Source organism: Scyliorhinus torazame, chromosome 15 (genome assembly GCF_047496885.1).
Source record: "Scyliorhinus torazame isolate Kashiwa2021f chromosome 15, sScyTor2.1, whole genome shotgun sequence".
In the NCBI taxonomy this organism is placed as follows: Eukaryota; Metazoa; Chordata; class Chondrichthyes; order Carcharhiniformes; family Scyliorhinidae; genus Scyliorhinus; species Scyliorhinus torazame.
Genome location: NC_092721.1, coordinates 162,061,752 through 162,083,192, shown reverse-complemented (window position 1 = coordinate 162,083,192; position 21,441 = coordinate 162,061,752). Strand labels below are relative to the sequence as shown.

Sequence of the window (21,441 nt, the reverse complement as noted above, 5' to 3'; positions counted from 1 at the left end):
TTGACTGCAGTTTAATTTGTTACCATTGCTGAGGCTAGTTTTTAATTCCAGATTTGCTAATTGAATTCAAATTCCACCAGTTCCTGTGGTGGGATCTGAATGTGTGTCCCAAGAGCATTAGCCATGGATCAATTTTTTTTCAACTTTCATAAATCCTAATGCTCTAAGAATCATCTCTATTTATAGATTTTTGTAAATGATTGACATTTTTCATGTCAAAATAGAAACTAAATTACAGTTTCGGAAATATTCCTTTGAAGTACTTTACCTGTGAACACAGCAACATAACCAACTCTACGACAGAGGTACTGGACTTCATACACACCAGGCCTGTAAAAGATTACAAATAAATTTGTTTAAAGCAACAGGTGATTAACTTAAAACAAGATGTAGAACATTCCAGAGTGCACTGACTAGCCCAATAGCACGCAAGGCTGCAGAGACTTTCAATAGCACCGGTAAACAAAATACACATTTGCAGACTATTGGACCATCATCTCTGCCTTGAAATCATGTCAGGTCATCAAGATAAATAAAAAGAGGGGAGAGAGCTTTATAACAGGTGTGGGTAAAACTTACAAAGGTTAGAAAAACTGCAGCCAGGTAAGTAACAATTTTGCTCATTTCTTCAAACTCCTTCAACACATTAAAGGGGAAAGATAAAACATAAGCCAATGAGCTCAATGTCAGTGATGGAAAAAATACTGGCACTCAAAGATGCAATAGAAAGAAGAATGGTAAATAAGAAGAGGTTATAAATAGATATAAAAGAAGTTCATTTGGAAACTGAAAATATAAGTTTGCATGGATTACTAAAGGGCTTGACGAATTAATTGAATTATTTAAAAACAAATGGAAAAAGGAAAAAGGACTTGGATTTATACGCACTTATCAGAACCACCAGATGACTCAAAGCACTTTACAACCAAAGGCATACTTTTACGTGTGTTAACTGCTGTCTTGTAGGAAGCATGGCAGTCAATTTGCATGCTGCAAATGATCAAACCAGCAATGTGCCAATGACCAAAAACCAATGTGCTTTTGTGATGTTGATTGAGGGATAAATATTGGCCAGAACACCTGAAGAACTCTTTCTCTTCTTCAAAATTGTGTGACATATTTTATGTCCACGAGAGGGTAGATGGGGTGCTGGATTCTCCATTGTGAGTCTGCCTCACAACCGCTGTCAACAGGAACGGAGAATCAAAGTCGGGGCCTCGATTTAAAATCTCATCCGAACGATGGCACCACGGTGCAGCTTTCCTTCGGTACTGCACTATATGCCAACCTAGATTGCTGAATTCAAGCTCTAAACCCACAACCATGTGATTCAAAGGTGAGAATGTTATCAACTGTGCCATGGCTGACATGAGGTAGATCGCGTAATGCAGAAAGGGCAATATATTTGGATTTCCAAAATATATTTGACTGATGACTGAAATCAGAACATGTGGCGTCAACAGGTAAGTAACAGAATGGATATCAGACTGGCTAATAACTGAAAACACAGTGTGGGGATAACGGAACTGAAAACACAGTGTGGGGTTAAAGGAACTGAAAACACAGTGTGGGGTTAACGGAACTGAAAACACAGTGTGGGGTTAACGGTAGTTATTCAGATTGGTAAATAGTGAGAAGTCCTCTTCCACAAAGATGTGATAGGACAACTGTTGTTCAACATCAACATTAATGATATGGACTTGAGAGTTGGAAGTGTTGGAAGAACAATTTCAAAATTTGTGGACAAGATTAAATGGTAATGTGCAGATAATACAACAGAAGCATTCAACATATTCATGGAAGAAATTAATAAACTTGTAGAATCGGTGTGTAACAGGTAAATTAACTTTGGTATATATAAGTGTGAGGTTGTATATTTTGGTAGCAATAAGGAAGCCACAAACTCCTTGGAAAATAAGGGCCGAATCCTAGCCACATTCAGATGGGGTTGGAGACTGGATATGGAACAATATATGAACATAGGTTGACTCCAAAGCATTTCCGGCTCTTATCAATCATGCTGATGTGACCATCAATTCACTCGAAGACACGTGGAGAAGTATACAATGGTTTTAATCAGCTTAGAACTGAGCCTGCCTGTAACTGGTACAACACTGAAGGCGGCCCCGCAGGTCAGCAGCACTGATACTTCCTGTAAAAGGGGTGGGGGCGCTGAACATGGGAGGTTGGACGGGACATAGTGTGGGAGATGCAGTAGTGGGAGTGGTGTTGGAGCCTGCGGGCGCCAGGTCCCGGAGGGAGACGGTATCTTGCCGGCCATCGGGGTGTTCGACGTACACATAGTGTGGGTTGGAGTGCAGGAGCTGGACCCTCTCTACCAGGGGGTTGATCTAATGGCTCCGAACATGTTTTCGGAGGAGGACTGGACCCAGTGTCATCAGCCAGGGCGGAAGCGAGGCCCCTGAGGTAGCACCCCTAGGGAAAACAAACAAACGGTCATGAGGAGTCTGGTTTGTGGCCGTGCAAAGGAGGGACCTAATAGAGTGGAGCGCATCGGGGAGGACCTCCTGCCAGTGAGAAACTGGGAGATTCCTGGACCGCAGGGTCAGTAGGACGGTCTTCCAGACAGTTGAGTTCTCCCTCTCCACCTGCCCGTTTCCTCTGGGGTTATAACCGGTAGTCCTGCTCGAGGCGATGCCCTTACTGAGCAGGTACTGACGCAGTTCGTCGCTAATGAACGATGAGCCCCTGTCGCTGTGGGCATAACTGGGGAAACCAAACAGGGTGAAGACACTATGCAGGCTCTAATGACAGTGGGGGTGGTCATATCAGAGCAGGGGATGGCAAACGGGAAGCGGGAGAACTCACCTATGATGTTAAGGAAGTACGTGTTGCGGTTACTGGAGGGGAGGGGTCCTTTGAAATCGATACTGAGGCATTCAAAGGGCCGGGATGCCTTTACCAGGTGGGCCTTATCCGGTCGATAGAAGTGCGGTTTACACTCCGCACAGATTTGGCAGTCTTTGGTTATAGCTCTGACCTCCTCAGTGGAGTAGGGAAGGTTGCGGGCCTTGATGTAATGGGCGAGCCGGGTGACCCCCAGGTGGCAGAAGTCATCGCGGATAGCCCGTAGTCGGTCATCTTGCGCGCTGGCGCATGTGCCGCAGGACAGGGCATCTGGAGGCTCGTTGAGCTTCCCAGGACGATATACTATATCGTAGTTATAGGTGGAGAGTTTGATTCTCCACCTCAAGATCTTATCATTCTTGATCTTGCCCCGCTGCGTATTGTCAAACATGAAGGTAACCAATCGTTTGTCGGTGACGAGGGTAAACCTACTACAAGTGAGGTAGTGCCTCCAGTGCCGCATGGCTTCCACGATGGCTTGGGCTTATTTTTCGACCGAGGAGTGTCGACTTTCGGAGGTGGTGAGGGTGCGTGAAAAAAACGCTACCGATCTGCCTGCTTGGTTGAGGATAGTGCACCCTTAGATTTGCACCGAGTGTGACCCAGAGGTGAGGGATATGGTTTGTTGCGTCGGGAATATTGGGAGCGAGCAGTGTCTTACCATGTCCGAGTGAATGAAGCTCTCTGTGCTCCCAGAGTCGAAAAGGCAAGGTGTCTTGTACCCGTTAACCTGGACGGCCATCATGGAGCTCCGGAGGTGCTTAGGTCGCGACTGGTCCAGGGTGACCGCGCTGAGGTGTGGGTAGCCGGCGGCGTGATCAGAGGTGCTGGGGCAGCTCCGCAATGGCTGTCCGTGTAGGTCGTACGCGTCGAGTGGCGTAGCAGATGGCGGCCCCCATTGATCGAGCGTGGCGGGCAGTGAGGAATATGGCATCCAAGATGGCGGCCCCCATGGATCGCACGCGGCCGGCCGCGTGGGGGAGGATGGCCAAGATGGCGGCTCCCATGAGTCGCACATGTTATGCGGAGGCAGAGTCGGCAGACATGCTGCCACCTTGGGGGCCTGTGAGTCTGTGGATCGGGTCTGTGAGTTCGAGTTCTTAGACCTGGTCAGGCAGACCTTGGCGAAGTGTCCTTTTCGCCCGCAGCTGCTGCAGTTCACGATCTGCCTGCTTGGTTGAGGATGGCGGCGAGAGCGACCTCTGAGGCGTCACTCTCCACCTGGAAGGGGACGGACTCGTCCACCGCGCGTATAGCAGCTTTGGCGATGTCCGCCTTGATGCAGTTGAAGGCCTGGCAAGCCTCGGCTGCCAGTGGAAAGAGGGTGGCCTTAAATAGTGGGCGGGCTTTGTCCGCATACTGGGGGACCCACTGGGCGTAAGAGGAGAAAACTCCAAGGCACCTCTTCAGAGCCTTGGGACGGCGAAGGAGAGGGAGTTGTCGGAGAGGGCGCATACGGTCAGGGTCGGGCCCTAGGACCCCGTTTTCCACGACGTAGCCGAGGATGGCTCGTCTGGTTGTGCGGAAAACGCATTTCTCCTTGTTGTAGGCGAGGTTGAGTTTTTGGGCGGTTTGGAGAAATCGGTGGAGGTTGGCGTCGTGGTCCTGCTGATCATGACCGCAGATGGTGACATTGTCCAAGTACGGAAACGTGGCCCGCAGCCCGTACTGGTCCACCATTCGGTCCATTGCTCGTTGGAACACCAAAACCCCGTTCGTGACGCCAAAGGGGACCCAGAGGAAATGGAAAAGGCGGCCGTCTGCCTCAAACGCCGTGTAGTGGCGGTCCTCCGGGCAGATTGGAAGCTGGTGGTATGCAGACTTCAGATCCACCGTGGAGAACACGCAGTAGTGCGCGATCTGATTTACCATGTCTGCAATCCGGGGAAGGGGGTACGCATCGAGTTGCGTAAACCGGTTAATGTTCTGGGTGTAATCAACCACCATCTGGAATTTTTCCCGGGTCTTGACGACCACCACCTGAGCTCTCCAGGGGCTTTTGCTGGCCTCTATGACCCCCTCCCGCAAGAGACGCTGGACCTCGGACCTAATGAACGTCCTGTCCTGCATGCTATACCACCTGCTTCTGGTGGCTGTTGGCTTGCAATCGGCGGTGAGGTTTGCGAAGAGGGGGGGGGGGTCGTTTTCTAGGGTCGCGAGGCTGCATATGGTGAGTGGGGGCAGGGACCCCCCGAATTTAAAAGTTAGGCTCCTGAGGTTGCACTGGAAGTCGAGTCCCAAAAGGAAAGGAGCGCAGAGGTCTGGGAGCACATATAGTTGAAAATAAGCGTACTCAGCGCCCTGTATCGCTACGGTTGCAGTAGTGCATCCTTAGATTTGCACCGAGTGTGACCCAGAGGCAAGGGATATGGTTTGTTGCGTCGGGAATATTGGGAGCGAGCAGTGTCTTACCATGTCCGGGTGAATGAAGCTCTCTGTGCTCCCAGAGTCGAAAAGGCAAGGTGTCTTGTACCCGTTAACCTGGACGGCCATCATGGAGCTCCGGAGGTGCTTAGGTCGCGACTGGTCCAGGGTGACCGCGCTGAGGTGTGGGTAGCCGGCGGCGTGATCAGAGGTGCTGGGGCAGCTCCGCAATGGCTGTCCGTGTAGGTCGTACGCGTCGAGTGGCGTAGCAGATGGCGGCCCCCATTGATCGAGCGTGGCGGGCAGTGAGGAATATGGCATCCAAGATGGCGGCCCCCATGGATCGCACGCGGCCGGCCGCGTGGGGGAGGATGGCCAAGATGGCGGCTCCCATGAGTCGCACATGTTATGCGGAGGCGGAGTCGGCAGACATGCTGCCACCTTGGGGGCCTGTGAGTCTGTGGATCGGGTCTGTGAGTTCGAGTTCTTAGACCTGGTCAGGCAGACCTTGGCGAAGTGTCCTTTTCGCCCGCAGCTGCTGCAGTTCACGTGGTTGGCCGGGCAGTGCAGTCGGGGGTGTTGGGACTGGCCACAAAAGTAGCAAGGTAGCCCTCCATGATGGGCGGGCGGCCGCGCGGCACAGGACTAGGGTAATCTCGGGTCGGGGGCCCACGAGGGGGTCGCGTGATCGGCTGGGAACGCAGTAAGGCTCTGAAAAGCGGCTTCCAGAGAGGTAGCCAGTTTTACCGTGTCGTCCAGGTCCTGGGCTCCTTTTTTGAGCAGGCGCTGTTTCACATAGTTCGATCGGACCCCCGCCACGTAAACGCCTCGGACGGCGAGCTCCATGTGCTGAGTGGCTGTAACGGCCTGGTAGTTACAGTTGCGCGCGAGGGCTTTGAGGTCGCGTAGGTAATCATCTCGCGACTCCCCGGGGCGCTGGAGGCGAGTGGTGAAGACGTGTCGCGCGTATACCTCATTCACAGGCTGCACATAGAGGCGTTCGAGTAGTGCGAGGGCCTCTGTATAGGAAGCGGCTTCATCGAGCTGGACAGAAATGCGATGGCACACCCGTGCGTGGAGGAGGCTCAGCTTCTGTTCATCAGTGACGGATGGCGTAGACGACGCGGCGAGATTGACTTCGGGTCAATGTGAAAAAATTTATTTCGCCTCCGCGGCCTGTGGATCGAGTTCCAGTCTGTCAGGTTTGAGGGCTGATTCCATAGTAGTATTTTAAGCTGATTAAATTGATGCGACCATCAATTCACTTGAAGACACGTGGAGAAGTAAACCGTGGTTTTAATCAGCTTAGAACTGAGCCTGCCTGTGACCGGTACAACACTGAAGGGGGTGTCATGATATTCAGGTAAACATCATAGCACAAACATACATACATACTGATGGACAGATCAACGGACCAATCAACACACACACAACACCACAGCCAATCACAGGCAAGAGCATACACAGTACAAAACAGGGAACACGACACTTCCTGAGCATTCCAGCAGGAGACAGCTCAGGGCACAGAGCTCATAGCAAGCCACTCAGACATCCACCATGCGCTGAGTGCCACTACAAGATAGTATTAGGAATAGGTCCACAGATTCTAGGGTTATGGTCGAACCTCAGTAACCAGCTTACCACTGTAAATAAATGTTTGTAATAAAACCGAGTTGTACCATTCGCAACCGTGTTGATTCGTCTGTGTAGCAGAGTACCCAACACATCAGGCGGCCCTGCAGGTCAGCAGCTCTTATACTTCCTGTAAAGGGGGTGGAACCATGGGCGGAGCCCATACATGCCCCAACATATCCCCTGTGGGTGAAGCCACACAATGGCCCATAGGTAGAGCCCACAGGGTTAATAACATAACACAGTGCACTGGTGAATTATCAGTAATTATACATTCACCACACATGCCAAAGTTGGAGTCCAGACAGCAGCAACTTACAATTAAGGAACCAATTGGAAATTGGAATGGAAAGCTTCCAACACCGCCAGGATCGTCCCTGCATCAGCCCTGCAACAAGCTAGGGGCATCAATACCTCCGTTCAAACCATCCTGAAAAGATGAGAAGACCACAGCATGGCCATAAGCTCTCCTATGGAGGGGTCTCCCCTCAACAATGACCACCTAACAGTAGTAGCCATTCTTTATCTTTAAATTTTCTGAAGGCTTCAGAGCTTCACTCTGAGGCACTCTCATCGTCCCCTACCTGCCCCAGTAGAACCCACCACTCCTAGTGGGATTTTCAGCCATCAAAGGGCTTCAGGCCTTCTGGGACCTGCCTGCCATCCTTAATTGAGTGCCAAAATGTGGAGGTGCAGATTAATTGGTGACTGCCATTGATTGTGCTGTCATGCTCAACTACCCTATTCCACCCTCCTAGGGTCTGTGTTACATCAACACAGGAAGATGGGCCTGCGTCAGGACTGTCAGCGGGTCAATATACAAGACAGGAGAGTGATCACTTGCTGTGAGGGAAGCTCTGGCACTCAGTTTATGCCAAAGTCTGACTCCTGCCTTTCTACAGAGTGTTCACATCCATCCTACGAATGGGGTCTGTTTCGGGGGCATTTGATCTTGGACCACTGTGTCTGGGGGGGGGGCTTGAGGAGCAGAGGGAAACGGTGGCGGGACGGGGGGTGGTTCAGGCAGGCCCACTGTGAAGATTAACATGGCAGAGGCTTCACATGCATCAGGTGTAACATGTTTTAATAGTGAACATTGGACATTTTCATTCCCCCTGGCCACAGATTGTGCCCCCTCCCCACCCCAGTGCCCACTCAATATTCTTTATCTTACATGATCTACTGCTACATCTAGGTGTGTCCCCAGGATGCACATAAGACGTGGAAGCAGCTGCTGTATTTTGCTCCCTGTGGCCTTTGATGCCCACTGCGGACGTTCTCTGGAGGGCCTGGAGTTGGGAGCGGGGACCTGACCAACTTACCGATGTCGCTGTCATTGCCGTACCACACTTTTCTGCCCGCTGCCCTTGAGAGATGCCGGTATCAGGATGGGGGATTCGGAAGAACTGGAGAGCAACGTTGCCTCCTTGGTGGCAGCCCCAGGGTTGGCCTCCAGTGCTTCGTCCTCCATGACGTTACTTGTAGGGCCCTGGGGGTCTCCGTGGGATGGAGGGGCAGCTGAGTGAGATCTAGAGACCTTTGGTCATCTGGTTCTCCCAGTCCTGGTGCCTCCCTCGGCGATGCTTCTCAGTGACTGTGCCACGCTCTGCAGTGCCCCGGCAATGCCCACCTGCATCTGGCACACATCCCGCAGCGACTGGGACATGATGCCGTGGCCCTCAGCCATGGTCGTCACAGACTGATCCATGCCTTGGGTACCACTATTCAAGACGCTGAGGTCATGCTCCAGGCTTTCCGTTGCTGTTGCCACCCTAGCAATCTTGGCTTCGGTGTCACGCTGTGCCTGCACCCTAAGCCTTTGAGACGCCTCCAATCGGCTATGCACTCTCTGGAATATCAATGACACCCTCTCCTGAATCTCACGGCCATGCCCTAGCACCTGCACCAGCTCTGGGATAACCATGTCCAGAGGCTCAGCATCTGACTGAGACTCAACAGAGTCCTGGGATCCAGCAGAATTCCGATTGCTGACTCACTTGGATGTTCCTGCCTCCACCTGATGTACATCAACAACTGTGTGGTGCTCACCAGATTGCACTCCAGAAACCGGTCCACTAATGTCGCCCATCGAGGTGTGTGTCTCTACACTGGTGGAAGGTGCGGAAGATAGCTGTAACGGCTTGTCGGTTGTCTCCTCGGAGCTCTCCTCCGAGGTGGTCTCTTGGGTGGTGGTTGGTGGGGGGGGGGGGGGGGGGGGGAGGAGGAGGAGGAGGAAACGTCGACGACTACAGATGGCCTGGCTCTGCAAGATGGAGATCTGGCGAGACAATGGACATGGGGTCAGTGAGAGGGAAGAATCGTTTTGTCTGACATGAACAACTCACTTGAGACAGGTCATCTGGGTGAAGGGGCAGCAGATCCTCACCTCTGCAGCACACACCAACCTCGCTGTCAGTGTCTGTTCTCTCCCCAGTCAACCTCACAATCTTCAGGGCCAATTCCTCATCGGGGGTGAGGACTTGGTTCTCTTGTACTCTTAGACCCACCTTGGCCCTTTCCCACCTTTTATGGGCTACCTTCTCCTGCGGGGACAAAGAGAGGTCTTTGAGAATGGGGGCACGGTTTGGGAATTTGAGAGGTGGCAGGGGGAACTGATGCCAGGAGAGAGATGGTAACATACCCTTGCAGCTCAGTGGAGGTCATTGTTCTTCTGTCAACATTGCAAGGTGGTCCGCCTTGTCATGGTGTCCGCACTGACAGCCACTGCCACTGACTCCATGGCAGTATTGTGACCCTGTTGCTGGTCCTCTAACCCCCTCAGGGGACCAGGATGTCCCGTTTCACAGCCACAATGTTGAGAAGCATTGTGAGGTTGACATCGCCCAAGCGAGGAGCAAGTCTGCAAGCTGCCATGCTTGACTGGAGTGAATGGTGAGGAAGCTCCTCCTTGTTAGCGGTGAGATACTGAAGCACGAGTCTGGCGAATCAGCCTTTCATGGCGAGAAGCTCGTGGGTGCTCATTTCAGGCACTAAGTGCCGTTTATTACGGGCCGCAATATCGTTAACACGGCTGTTGAGGAATACCCCGCAAAACACGTCCAAAATGACACTTAGAAATGTTTCTGTTGACTCGCTTCCCAGATAGAAATCGCACAGCGATTTATATTAGTTGTTTATATTAGTTGAACTCACACCATGGAAACATTTTTATTGGTCCTACTTTTTTGTTGCTCTCAATAAATGTGCATTTTTCTTTAAATACCTCTACAATTAAGTCTTCAACTTCTCATGGGCTTGGCTCATACCATATACTCTAAAGCACGGTTAAAGGAAACTGTGACCAAGTCCACTTTTATGTCAATTTTAGCAAGTAACTTTTTTATAATATACAATTCAAGAGGAAAATAAATCTATGCCAAATTTTGTATGAAATATATTTGATTAAATAAGATGCACAAAAAACCTTTAGCTCAATATATTAGATTTTTCATAATGAAAGCAAATTCAGCCAAGGGCTCAAGGGAGGTTAATAAAGTTTCCAGAACGCGTAATAGAACAGAAAGTATAGAAAGAGGCAGGGATCCAACTTTAGGCACAACCAAAAAGGGGACAACAATGAGAGGGGGGGTGGTCAATGCAGGACTGAGGGTGTTGTACCTAAATGTGCACAGTATATGAAACAAGGTGAATGAGCTTGTTGCGCACATTGAAATTGGCGGGTACGATGTGGGCATCACAGAGACGTGGCTACGAGGAGATCAACTGTTTGGAACTTACCTTGCACAGCAATGATATTTTTATATGATTATGCAATACACACAAAATTCATCAGGATTTTATCTGATAATAGGGGCAGGTATAGTTGAATTCTATATGCGATGCATGACAAAAAAGCCACGTGACTAAACCTTTTTAAAGGAAATTATTTTTTGAAGAACATTCTGCCAAATTCCAGAGAAAATAGTTTCCATTGCAACAATCAAGAAATGTAGGTTTTCTGCTTCAAACCAGCAAGACTCAGAAGCTAAATGTTTTTATTAATCAGCCTTGTTGAGTAGTTTATTTACAGCGCTGATTTTCTCTGTGCATAATTATAGCACTGACCACATGTCGAAGGTCTACAACTGGGGGATGCAGAAGAGGGTGCATGACCTTTCTAATCAGCAGCATAATAGATGGATAGTAATTACTTCTAAATGGCCCACATTGGCACAGGACTATTTTGCAGCTGGTGCTCAATGTCTTTCATTTTCTTGTGTTATAGAATATGCTAATTAACTGCTGCATCCACTTTTCGTGATCAATTACTGCTTTGTAGAATATCACTAGTAAATCAATTAGAAAATGATTTGTAGTAATAAATTATATACATATAGTAGTTTCTGTTCTGTGTGATTCAAAATCTGTGTTCAAAGTATGATGTTAGTATAATTAGAGAAACTAGAATGTATCTATGCTGTAACACAAAGATCAATTTATGTAAACATACTATTAACCAAAACATATTGATTTATTAAGCAGTGTTTCAATATTTTAATTCGGGAAGGATTATATTGCTTGGGTTAACTTATGAATCGATTTGAAAAAGATGAGACTAAATAGCGTGAAGTTAATTTTTCTTAAAAAATTAAGTTCTACAATTTCATTTTGATCGGATATTACAGGTGGCAGAGCCTTTCAATCTAGAATTACAATATTTTAAACTTTTTTATACCTTTTATTTTTAGGAATAAATTCAACTTCAGCAAATGAAGAAATTTCATGAATACCATGTTTATTAGTGAAACGTTCAGGACTCAGATAAATTTTCACGTTGAGCTCTGTACCACTTAAACAAAGCATTCTATTATTAGGAGCTTTCAAACATTCCAATTTATATTGCATAATTGATTTATTTTTATTTATCCACTCAAGGGATAAGGGCATTGCTGACAGCATTTATTGTCCATCCTTAAGAGAAGATGCTGGTGAGCCACCTCCTTCAAACATTGCAGATCATGTGGTGTAGGTACACCCCACAGTGGTATTAGTGAGGGATTTCCAAGGTTTTGGCACAGCGACAGTGAAGGAATAGCGATATAGTTCCAACTCAGGATGGTGAGTAGCTTGGAGGACAATTTGCACGTGGTGGTGTTCACATGCATCTGCTGCCCTTATCCTTCAAGATGATGATGGTCTCAGGTTCGGAAGATGCTGGTATTGTGAGTTTCTGCAGTCGATCTTGTAGATGGTACACACTGTTGGCACTATGCACCGGTGGTTTGGGGAATTAATGTTTAATGGGGGATGCGGGCTACTTTCGCCTGGATGGAGTTGAGTCGATTGAGTGTCATTGGAGCTGCACTCACCCAGGCAAGTGGATGGTATTCTATCACACTCCAGCCTTGCATCTTGTAGATGATGGACAGGCTTTGGAGAGTCAAGTGGTAAGTTACGCTCTGCACTGATTTACTCTTGTAGCTGCAGTATTTGTATAGCTGGTACAGTTCAGTTTCTGGTTAATAGTAACCCCCACTCCCCCAAGATGTTGATAGTGGGAGACTCAGTGATGTTAATGTAATTGAATGTCATGGGGAAATAGTGAGAATCTGTTATAATGGAAATAGTCATTGCCTAGCCCTTGGGTGATGAGAAAGCTACTTGCCTCTTGTCACCCAAGCCAGAATATTGTCTAGGGCTTGCTGCATAAAGACATGGACTGCTTCAGTATCTGGGCAGTCACATATAGCGAACATTGTGTAAACACTATGTAAGCATCCACGAACATCCCCACTTCTGACTTTATGATGAAGGGAAGTTTATGGAGAAAGCAGCTGAGGATGGTTCGGTTTTGGACACTACCCTGAGGAACTCTAGCAGCAATTTCCCAGGACTGAGATGAGTGACGTACAACAACCACAACCACCTTTCACTAATGTGACTCCAATCTGTGGAGAGTTTTCGCCTTCAATTCTCATTGACTCAGTTTTGTTAGGGCTCCTTGAAGCCACACTCATTCAAATGCTGCCTTGATATAAAAGGCAGTCACTCTCACCTCACCTGAGTTCAGCTCTTTTGCCAATGTGTGGACCAAGGCTGTACTGAGATAAGGAGCTGTGGGAGAACCAAAACTGAGTGTCAATGAGCAGGTTATATCTGAGTAAGTGCTATTTGATAGCACTTTCCATGACACCTTCCATCACTTTGCTGATGATCGGCAGTAGACTGATCTGGCTGAGTTAGATTTGTTCTGCCTTTTGTGTACATGACATACAGAGACAATTTTCCACATTACTGTTGTACCTATATTGGAATAATTTGGCTAAGGGCACAGCTAGTTCTGGAGCACAAGTCTTCAGTACTATTGCCGCAATGTTGTTGTGGCCCATAGCTTTTGCAGTATGCAGCACCTTCAGCCATTTCCCGATATCACGCGAAGTGAATCAAATTGGTTAAGACTGGCATCTATGATGCTGGAGACCTCAGGGGGAGACAAAGGTGAATATTTATTGCAAATGCTTCAGCTTTCTATTTTACACTGAGGTTCTGGGCTACCTCATCACCGAGAAGAGGAGAGGTGAAAATGGATCATCCACTTGGTACTTCTGGCTGAAGATAGTTGCAAATGCTTCAGCCTGTGTTTTGCATCAAAGTGCTAGGCCCCCCCATCATTGGGGATGGGGATAATTGTGGCGCCTCCTCCTATGGTTGGTTGTTTAATTGTCCACTACCATAGATGATTTAGAGTTGGGGACCAAGTGCAATGTGTCCACTTTTGCAAACGACACTAAGATGAGTGGTAAAACAAAAAGTGCAGAGGATACCGAAAGTCTGCAGAGGGATTTGGATAGGTTAAGTGAATGGGCTAGGGTCTGGCAGATGGAATACAATGTTGACAAATGTGTGGTTATCCATTTTTGTAAGATTAACAGCAAAAGGGATTATTAATTAAATGATAAAATATTAAAACATGCTGCTGTGCAGCGAGGCCTGGGTGTGCTAGTGCATGAGTCGCAAAAAGTTGGTTTACAGGTGCAACAGGTGATTAAGAAGGCAAATGGAGTTTTGTCCTTCATTGCTAGAGGGATGGAGTTTAAGACTAGGGAGGTTATGCTGCAATCGTATAAGGTGTTAGTGAGGCCACACCTGGAGTATTGTGTTCAGTTTTGGTCTCCTTACCTGAGAAAGGACATACTGGCGCTGGAGGGTGTGCAGAGGAGATTCACTAGGTTAATCCCAGAGCTGAAGGGGTTATATTACGAGGAGAGGTTGAGTAGACTGGGACTGTACTTGTTGGAATTTAGAAGGATGCGAGGGGATCTTATAAAAACATAAAAAATTCTGAAGGGAATAGATAGGATAGATGCGGGCAGGTTGTTTCCACTGGCAGGTGAATGCAGAACTAGGGGGCATAGCCTCAAAATAAGGGGAAGTAGATTTAGGACTGAGCTTAGGAGAAACTTCTTCACCCAAAGGGTTGTGAATTTATGGAATTCCTTGCCCAGTGAAGTAGTTGAAGCTCCTTCATTAAATGTTTTTAAGATAAAGATAGATAGTTTTTTGAAGAATAAAGGGATTAAGGGTTATGGTGTTCGGGCCGGAAAGTAGAGCTGAGTCCACAAAAGATCAGCCATGATCTCATTGAATGGCGGAGCAGGCTCGAGGGGCCAGATGGCCTACTCCTGCTCCTAGTTCTTATGACAGGATGTGGCAGGTCTGCAGAGCTTAGATCTGATCCATGGGTTGTGGGATCACCTGCTCGTTCTACTGTTTGGCATGCGAGGAGCCCTATGTTTTAGCTTCACAAGGTATGCTGCTGCTACTATTGTCATGCCCTCCACTCTTCACTGAACCAGCCTTCATCCCTCAGCTTGATGGTAATCAAATTGTGGTTGAATACAATTCTGCTGCTCCTGAAGGCCCATAGCATTTCATGGATTCTCAATTTTGAGTAACTAGATCTGTTTAAAATCTATCCCATTTAGCACGATGGTAGTGCCACACAACTCGATGGAGGATATCCTCAATGTGAATGTGGGACTTCATCTCGACAAGGACTGAACAGTGCTCACTCCTACCGATACTTTCATGGACATGTGCATCTGCGACAGGTATATTGGTGAGGACAAGGTCAAGTAGCTTTTTTTCCCCTTAAATGCAGGCCTACCCTTCGGGATTTGGCTAAATGCATAATTCACTTAGACACATAGGAAATGATCATAGTTCTTGATTGTAAATGACATATATAGTTATATCTCCTTTTCAATCTGCCCGGCTTCTCCAGCAGGAAATCATTTGAGCTGGAAAACATTTCTATGGGGTTCCATCAATTTCCCATTCAATTACAGAAGATCACGAACACATTACAGAAATGCAAGTACCATAATTTATAATGCATATAAAACAAGTGCCTGATATAGTCATATTCACAGAATCATACCGTACAATATCCCAGAAAGCACCATCTATGTCCTGTCCCATTGGCAGCAGAGACCCAATAGAGATGATAACAGAGTGGCATACAGTCAGGAGGGAGTTGCCTTGGGAGCCCTCAACATTTTATTCATGGGGTCAAGAGTCAGAGTCAAAAAGTATCATTACAGAAAATGAAAGCACGGTGGCACAGTGGTTAGCACAGCTGCCTCACAACTCTGGGGACCTGGGTTCAATTCCGGCCTCGGGTGACTGTCTGTGTGGTGTTTGCACTTTCTCCCTGTGTCTGCGTGGGTTTTCTCCAGTTGCTCCGGTTTCCTCCCACATCTAAAGATGTGCACAGTAAAAAGTCTTACAACACCAGGTTAAAGTCCAATAGGTTTGTTTCAAATCACTAGCTTTCGGAGCACTGCTCCTTCCTCAAGATTCACCTGAGGAAGGAGCAGTGAAACAAACCTGTTGGATTTTAACCTGATGTTGTAAGACTTCTTACTGTGCTCACCCCAGTCCAACGCCGGCATCTCCACATCATGGCTACTAAAGATGTGCAGGTTAGGTGGATTGGCTATGCTAAATTGCCTCTTAGTGTCCAAAAGGTTGTGTGGGGTTACTGGGTTATGCGGATAGGATGGAGGCGCGGTCTGAAGTCAGGTGCTCTTTCCAAGGGCCAGTGTAGGCTCGATGGGCTGAATGGCCTCCTTCTGCACTGTGTGATCTATGATCTAAACTGGATTCAAATTTAGTTTGCAGATTTATTGTGGTTTGTAAACTAAATCATTTTTACCTCATGACAGTTCTTGCTGATGTGGTACACAAAACTATTACAGTTTGCAATTGTTACAAAAATATAAATAGATAAATGCAACAGAAATTATATTAAACTAACAAAGCAAGAATAGCTTGAAAGAATAAATCAAACAAAGTGGTACTTTTAGACAATGCTTCAGTGAAATAGAGCTTTTATTCTGTCAAATATGTTTTTTCTAGATGCTGGTAAATCCTGTCATTTGATAATACTAAAATATTTTTCAAATTCAGAGAGACAATTGGTCAAATATAAACGATGGCAGTAGCAGTGTGACATTCAATTGATCTGATATTATTCTATGTTAAAGGCTTTTTATCCACAGCTCCAATGAATCCATACCCCCTCTCCTTTTTCCTTCTCTAATGCACTATTTCTAGCTAAAAGCAACTAACCACTTTGAAATAACCGAGATTGTCCTTGCTTATGGGAAAACACCATATCATTATCTTGTTGCACTTGTTTTTTTTAAAGTAAACTAAACAAAGAGATGTGGGAGTAGAAATTGATTTACGCTATAGTCATTTTTCAGGCTTAAACGTGCACAAGTGGAAGAACCATGACAAACTGCATTTGTGTTCAGGCTAAATTCCTCAAACTCATTTTTTAGATATCACGGGCAGCTGCCTAAAGCAGGCATAATTTAGTTAGGGGCCTAACACAACGACTTTTATGGGAAATTTTGAATGAGCGGATCAGGTGCCTACCCTGCTCAGAATTCTTCAGTGGCTGCTCTGGCTGTCAACAAACGGCAAATTATTTTTAAATCTCGTTTCTTTAAAAAAAAACAGGGTTGCACCTCTAACTTCACAAAATTGAGATCATGCACAAAGCCCTCCCCTTCCCAGATTGTCCATTCTTATCCTCTTTCTAGGATGCTATAGACGAGGCAAGTGGTCGGACATTCGTCATCTTCAATGCCTGTGGAGGTGTGGCATTCAGCTGCAGCTCATTCATAAATTATTAATGAACCCAAGGTCCAATTTTCCATATGGTGCATAGTTCTATTAAGTTTTGCTTCTTAATTAACTGTTGCTTAATGTTTGCATATATGTTTATCTTAAATCAATACACAGAGGACACATTATGAAAGCCCATGGGTTATGAGTTATGTCCCACAAGTTGTTGATGCTATTATTCATGAATGATGTGCAAGTGAATTATAATTAGCATAATGAGTGTAAAATAAATCATAACCTCTGGATCTTACAATTTATTCCTTTAAACCATACATTAAAATTTAATTAGGTAAAGGGTTTCTTCAAAGATAGCATTAATGGTGGAATGCATTTCTTTGTAATTTAAGGAATAGACAGGAACAAAAGAAGCCTAATGTTGGAGGCAGGTTAAGAATATTCATGATTTTGAACAATCCCCAAGTGTATTTACAGAGAAAAGAAACAAAGATCTCCTGTAAACACCTCTCTACGGTCCAAGAACATGCCAGTTCTACAGCACTTTTCCTCTAATCTTTTATTTAAATATTTCCAGTCCTGCTTTTCCCCCTTTCACAGCATTCAAATGACCCGAACCCAAGTAATAAATGATGGCCTTTGCAACTGTGACCATGGTGCATTATCTCATTACCATTGTACAGCTTTCAGTATGCATGACTGCTATAACCCCCACGAACATCACAGTAGAAGGACAATCCAATTCCCCGTGACCTCTATGGAATATAACTTCCCCAGTAATGAGGGCAAGGCTTCTCCTTAACTAGGGGAATCCTAACTTATATATAAACCCCAACCTGGGTGCAGGTCAGGGAGGTGGACTCTTCGGGAGTGGAGACTTATTGTATATCGAATAAACATTGTTATTGTTTTCTACCTGCTGGTTCATGCAACCTACTTTGGCAATTCTGCACTGGCGATGAGGATGGGATGGCTGGGCCGTCCTTGGTCCTGCCTTCACATAGACTTTGTGGGACCATTCCAGGGGGCAATGCTCCTCATCGTCATGGACATCCACTCGAAGTGGATGGAAGTACACTTAATGCAGTTGACGACCGCTCGGATCACCATCAAGTGGCTGCGACAGTCATTCAGCATGTACGGAATACCTGAAGTGCTAGTTTCAGATAACGGAATGGCTTTCGCAGGTGCGGAGTTTAAGGCATTCATGGCCATGAACGGAATTCACCACGTGAGTACTGCCCCACATCACCCAACATCAAATGGATTACTGGAGTCGGCAGTCCAGACCTTTAAGCTAGGCATGAAGAAACAGACCACTGGTTCCTGGGAGCCTCGACTGGCACATTTCTTATTTTACTACCAAATGTCGCCACAGGCCATGGCATGGGTCATTCTGGCCGAATTGCAGATGGGTTGCTGCCTCTACACCCGGTTAAGTTGGGTCATCCCAAACATTGGAGGAAAGATCCACCGTGGCCAGGACAGGTCTAAGGCGGTTGCAGGCCAGCGTACGCCTTTGCGCACGTTCGCCCTTGGGGTATGGTGCACATCCGAAACTTTTGTGAAGGAGCCACATGGACTCCGGGTATTGTGTTGGCACAAATAGGGCCAGTCTTATTTTGCATGCGGGCACAGGGACGCAAGTCTAAACGGCAAGTGGACCATCTCCGTAGCCGTGTTCCCGACACACCTGAGCTGGCTCCTGAGCCCCCGATCTGGGCACGTCCACCGCCAATGTGTTGCCACCTCAGCTGCCATTATCATCTTTGCCGCTGGTTATTCCAGCGAAGAAAGACCGAACTCCGACATAGTGGTGCCACTGAGTCACTCTTGGTGATGGGCATTAAAGAGTATGTGCATCGAGTATATTATGTACCCTTGTTACCCTCAGTACTTCTTCCAAGTGGTGATCATAGAATCATAGAATCGGACTTCCGGGTGTGGCTATGCAGAGCTAAGTCGCATATTCGGCAGCTCCCGCTTGGAACGGACTATTGGGCTCTTTACAGGGCCCCCAACGGAATTGTTTCGACATTTCCCGGTGTGGAAGAAGACTGCAACATTCCCCCGACAGTGTCCCCCAGGAATGGTATGTCTCTTGGTTACCAAACCCGACAGAAACAGTAACAGATTTGGCTGGAGCTGCAGGAAAGACAAAAGCCTCTTCCAGCATGCAGGCGGGAGAAGGGCAAGCTTAAAGGCTTCAAGCTGACTTGAGGGCCTTTATTAAAGGTGAATTCTAGCAGCAGAGGGAACAACTGTGAAAAGATCTCACCAAGGCCATTGAAGAAGCGGGGACGAGGCTTCCGGTGGCGGCCATGGAGGAGTAAGTCGCGCATTCGGCAGCTCCCGTCTGGAACGGACTCTCAGACCTTTTTCAGGAGTTTGCACAGACTTTTTGGGGCAGATTTGTGAAGCGAACACTGCCAAAAGGATTCCCTCTTGAGACTCCCGATTGCGGCTATGCGGAGCTAAGCCGCACATTCGGCAGCTCACGCAAAAACGGACTTTTGGGCTCTTTTCAGGGCCCCCAACGGCACTTTTCCAACGTTTCCCGGTGTGGGAAGGAGTTAACAACAGCTCCCGGGTGACAAAAAAGGTGGTGGTGGACCCGAAGAAGGGAGGGAAGAAGGACAAAATGGCGGCGGGCGGAGACCAGGCAGCGTGGAGGCAGTGGGCGGAGGAGCAACAGGAGGGTATCCAGCGCTGCCTCAGAGAGATTAAAGCGGACCTGCTAGAGCCGATGAAGGCTTCTATTGATGAGCTGCTGGAGACACAGATGGCCCAGGGGGTGGCAATCCGAGAGACTCGACAAAAGATCTCTGACAATGAGGACGAGATCTTAGGCCTGGCGGTAAAGGTGGAGGCGCACGTGGCGCTCCACAAGAAATGGTAGGAGCGGTTCGAGGAGATGGAGAATCGGTCGAGGCGGAAGAATCTGCGGATTCTGGGCCTCCCGGAGGGGCTGGATGGGCCGGACGTGGGGGCCTATGTGGTCACCATGTTGAACTTGCAGATGGGAGCGGGGTCCTTCCAGGGGCCCCTGGAGCTGTAAGGGGCCCATAGAGTGTTGGCGAGGAGGCCCAAGGCTAACGAGCCTCTGCGGGCGGTGCTGGTGCGGTTCCATCGGTCGTCGATCGGGAATGTGTGCTCAGGTGGGCCAAGAAGGAGAGGAGCAGCAGGTGGGAGAACGCAGAGGTTCGAATATACCAGGACTGGAGTGCGGAGGTGGCGAAGAGGAGGGCCGGGTACAATCGAGTGAAGGCGGTGTGCACAGGAAGGGGGTGAAGTTTGGCATGTTGCAGCCGGTGCGACTGTGGGTTATCTACAAGGACCGGCACCATTATTTTGAGTCTCCGGAGGAGGCGTGGGCCTTTGTTCAGGCCGAGAAGCTGGACACAGACTGAGGGTCGGGATGGGCGATTGGGGACTGCAGTGGATATGTTATGCCTATTTTTTGCTCGGGGTGGGGGGGGGCCTGTGCATTGTTTTGGGGTTTTTTTTATCTGTGATTTTCTCTTTCCGGTTGGGGAGGGTGGAAGGGGCGGGTTGCGCACTCTTTTGGTTTGTGGCGGGGCCTGGTAGGTGGAGAGCGCGGGCTTTTTTTCCCGCGCTGAAGACTGGGGGCGGGGCGGGGAAGCGGGGATTGTTTCCCGCGCTTAGAACGGAGGAGGGAGGGGGAGAGCCTGTGGATGGGGAGCGGGAGAGGAAGGTGTGCCACACAATGGGAGGAGTCGAAGAGGAGGCGGGAGTGGCCGGGGTCAGCAGGAGTCAGCTGACTTGCGGAAGTGCAATGGAGGGAGTAAACCAGCTAGGATGTGACCTAGCCGGGGGGGGGTGGGGGGGGGGAATCGAGTTGCTGCTGCTAAAGTCAAGGAGGAGCTGGAGCGAGTTGGGGGGTTCGAGACGGGGGTATGCCGCTGTAGGGAACGGGCCGGGTGTGGGGTTCGGGCGCGTGGCTGGCTGAGGAGGGGGGTCATGGCTAGTCGGCGGGGGAGGGGGGCGGGTAGCCCCCTGATCCGGCTGACAACCTGGAATGTAAGGTGACTGAGTGGGCCGGTTAAGCGGGCCCGCGTGTTCGCGCACCTGAAGGGGCTCAAGGCGGATGTGGTTATGCTCCAGGAACACACCTGAAGGTGGCAGACCAGGTATGACTAAGGAAAGGGTGGGTAGTTGTTTCACTCGGGGCTAGATGCCAAAAATCGAGGGGTGGTGATCTTGGTGGGAAAGAAGGTGTCATTCGAGGCGTCGAGCATTGTGGCAGATAATGGCGGTAGGTACATAATGGTAAGTGGTAAGTTGCAGGGAGAGAGGGTGGTACTGGTCAATGTGTATGCTCCGAACTGGGACGATGCGGGTTTTATGCGGCGTATGTTGGGTCGGATCCCAGACTTGGAAGTGGGGGGCCTGATAATGGGGGGAGACTTTAACACGGTGTTGGATCCGGCACTGGATCGCTCCAGGTCTAGGACGGGTAGGAAG

At 48.3% G+C, this 21,441-nt stretch overlaps 1 protein-coding gene across 3 annotated transcripts in view; it reads right to left on the bottom strand.

Moving 5' to 3' along the window:
• Window positions 1-21,441, bottom strand: part of nbeaa (neurobeachin a) — a 1,435,335-nt gene that overhangs the window by 680,401 nt on the left and 733,493 nt on the right. For all 3 annotated transcript variants that reach the window (XM_072477018.1, XM_072477016.1, XM_072477017.1), the window contains one exon: window positions 269-330. In XM_072477018.1, the coding sequence (XP_072333119.1) occupies window positions 269-330 (62 nt within the window). The remainder of the gene's footprint in view (window positions 1-268; window positions 331-21,441) is intronic.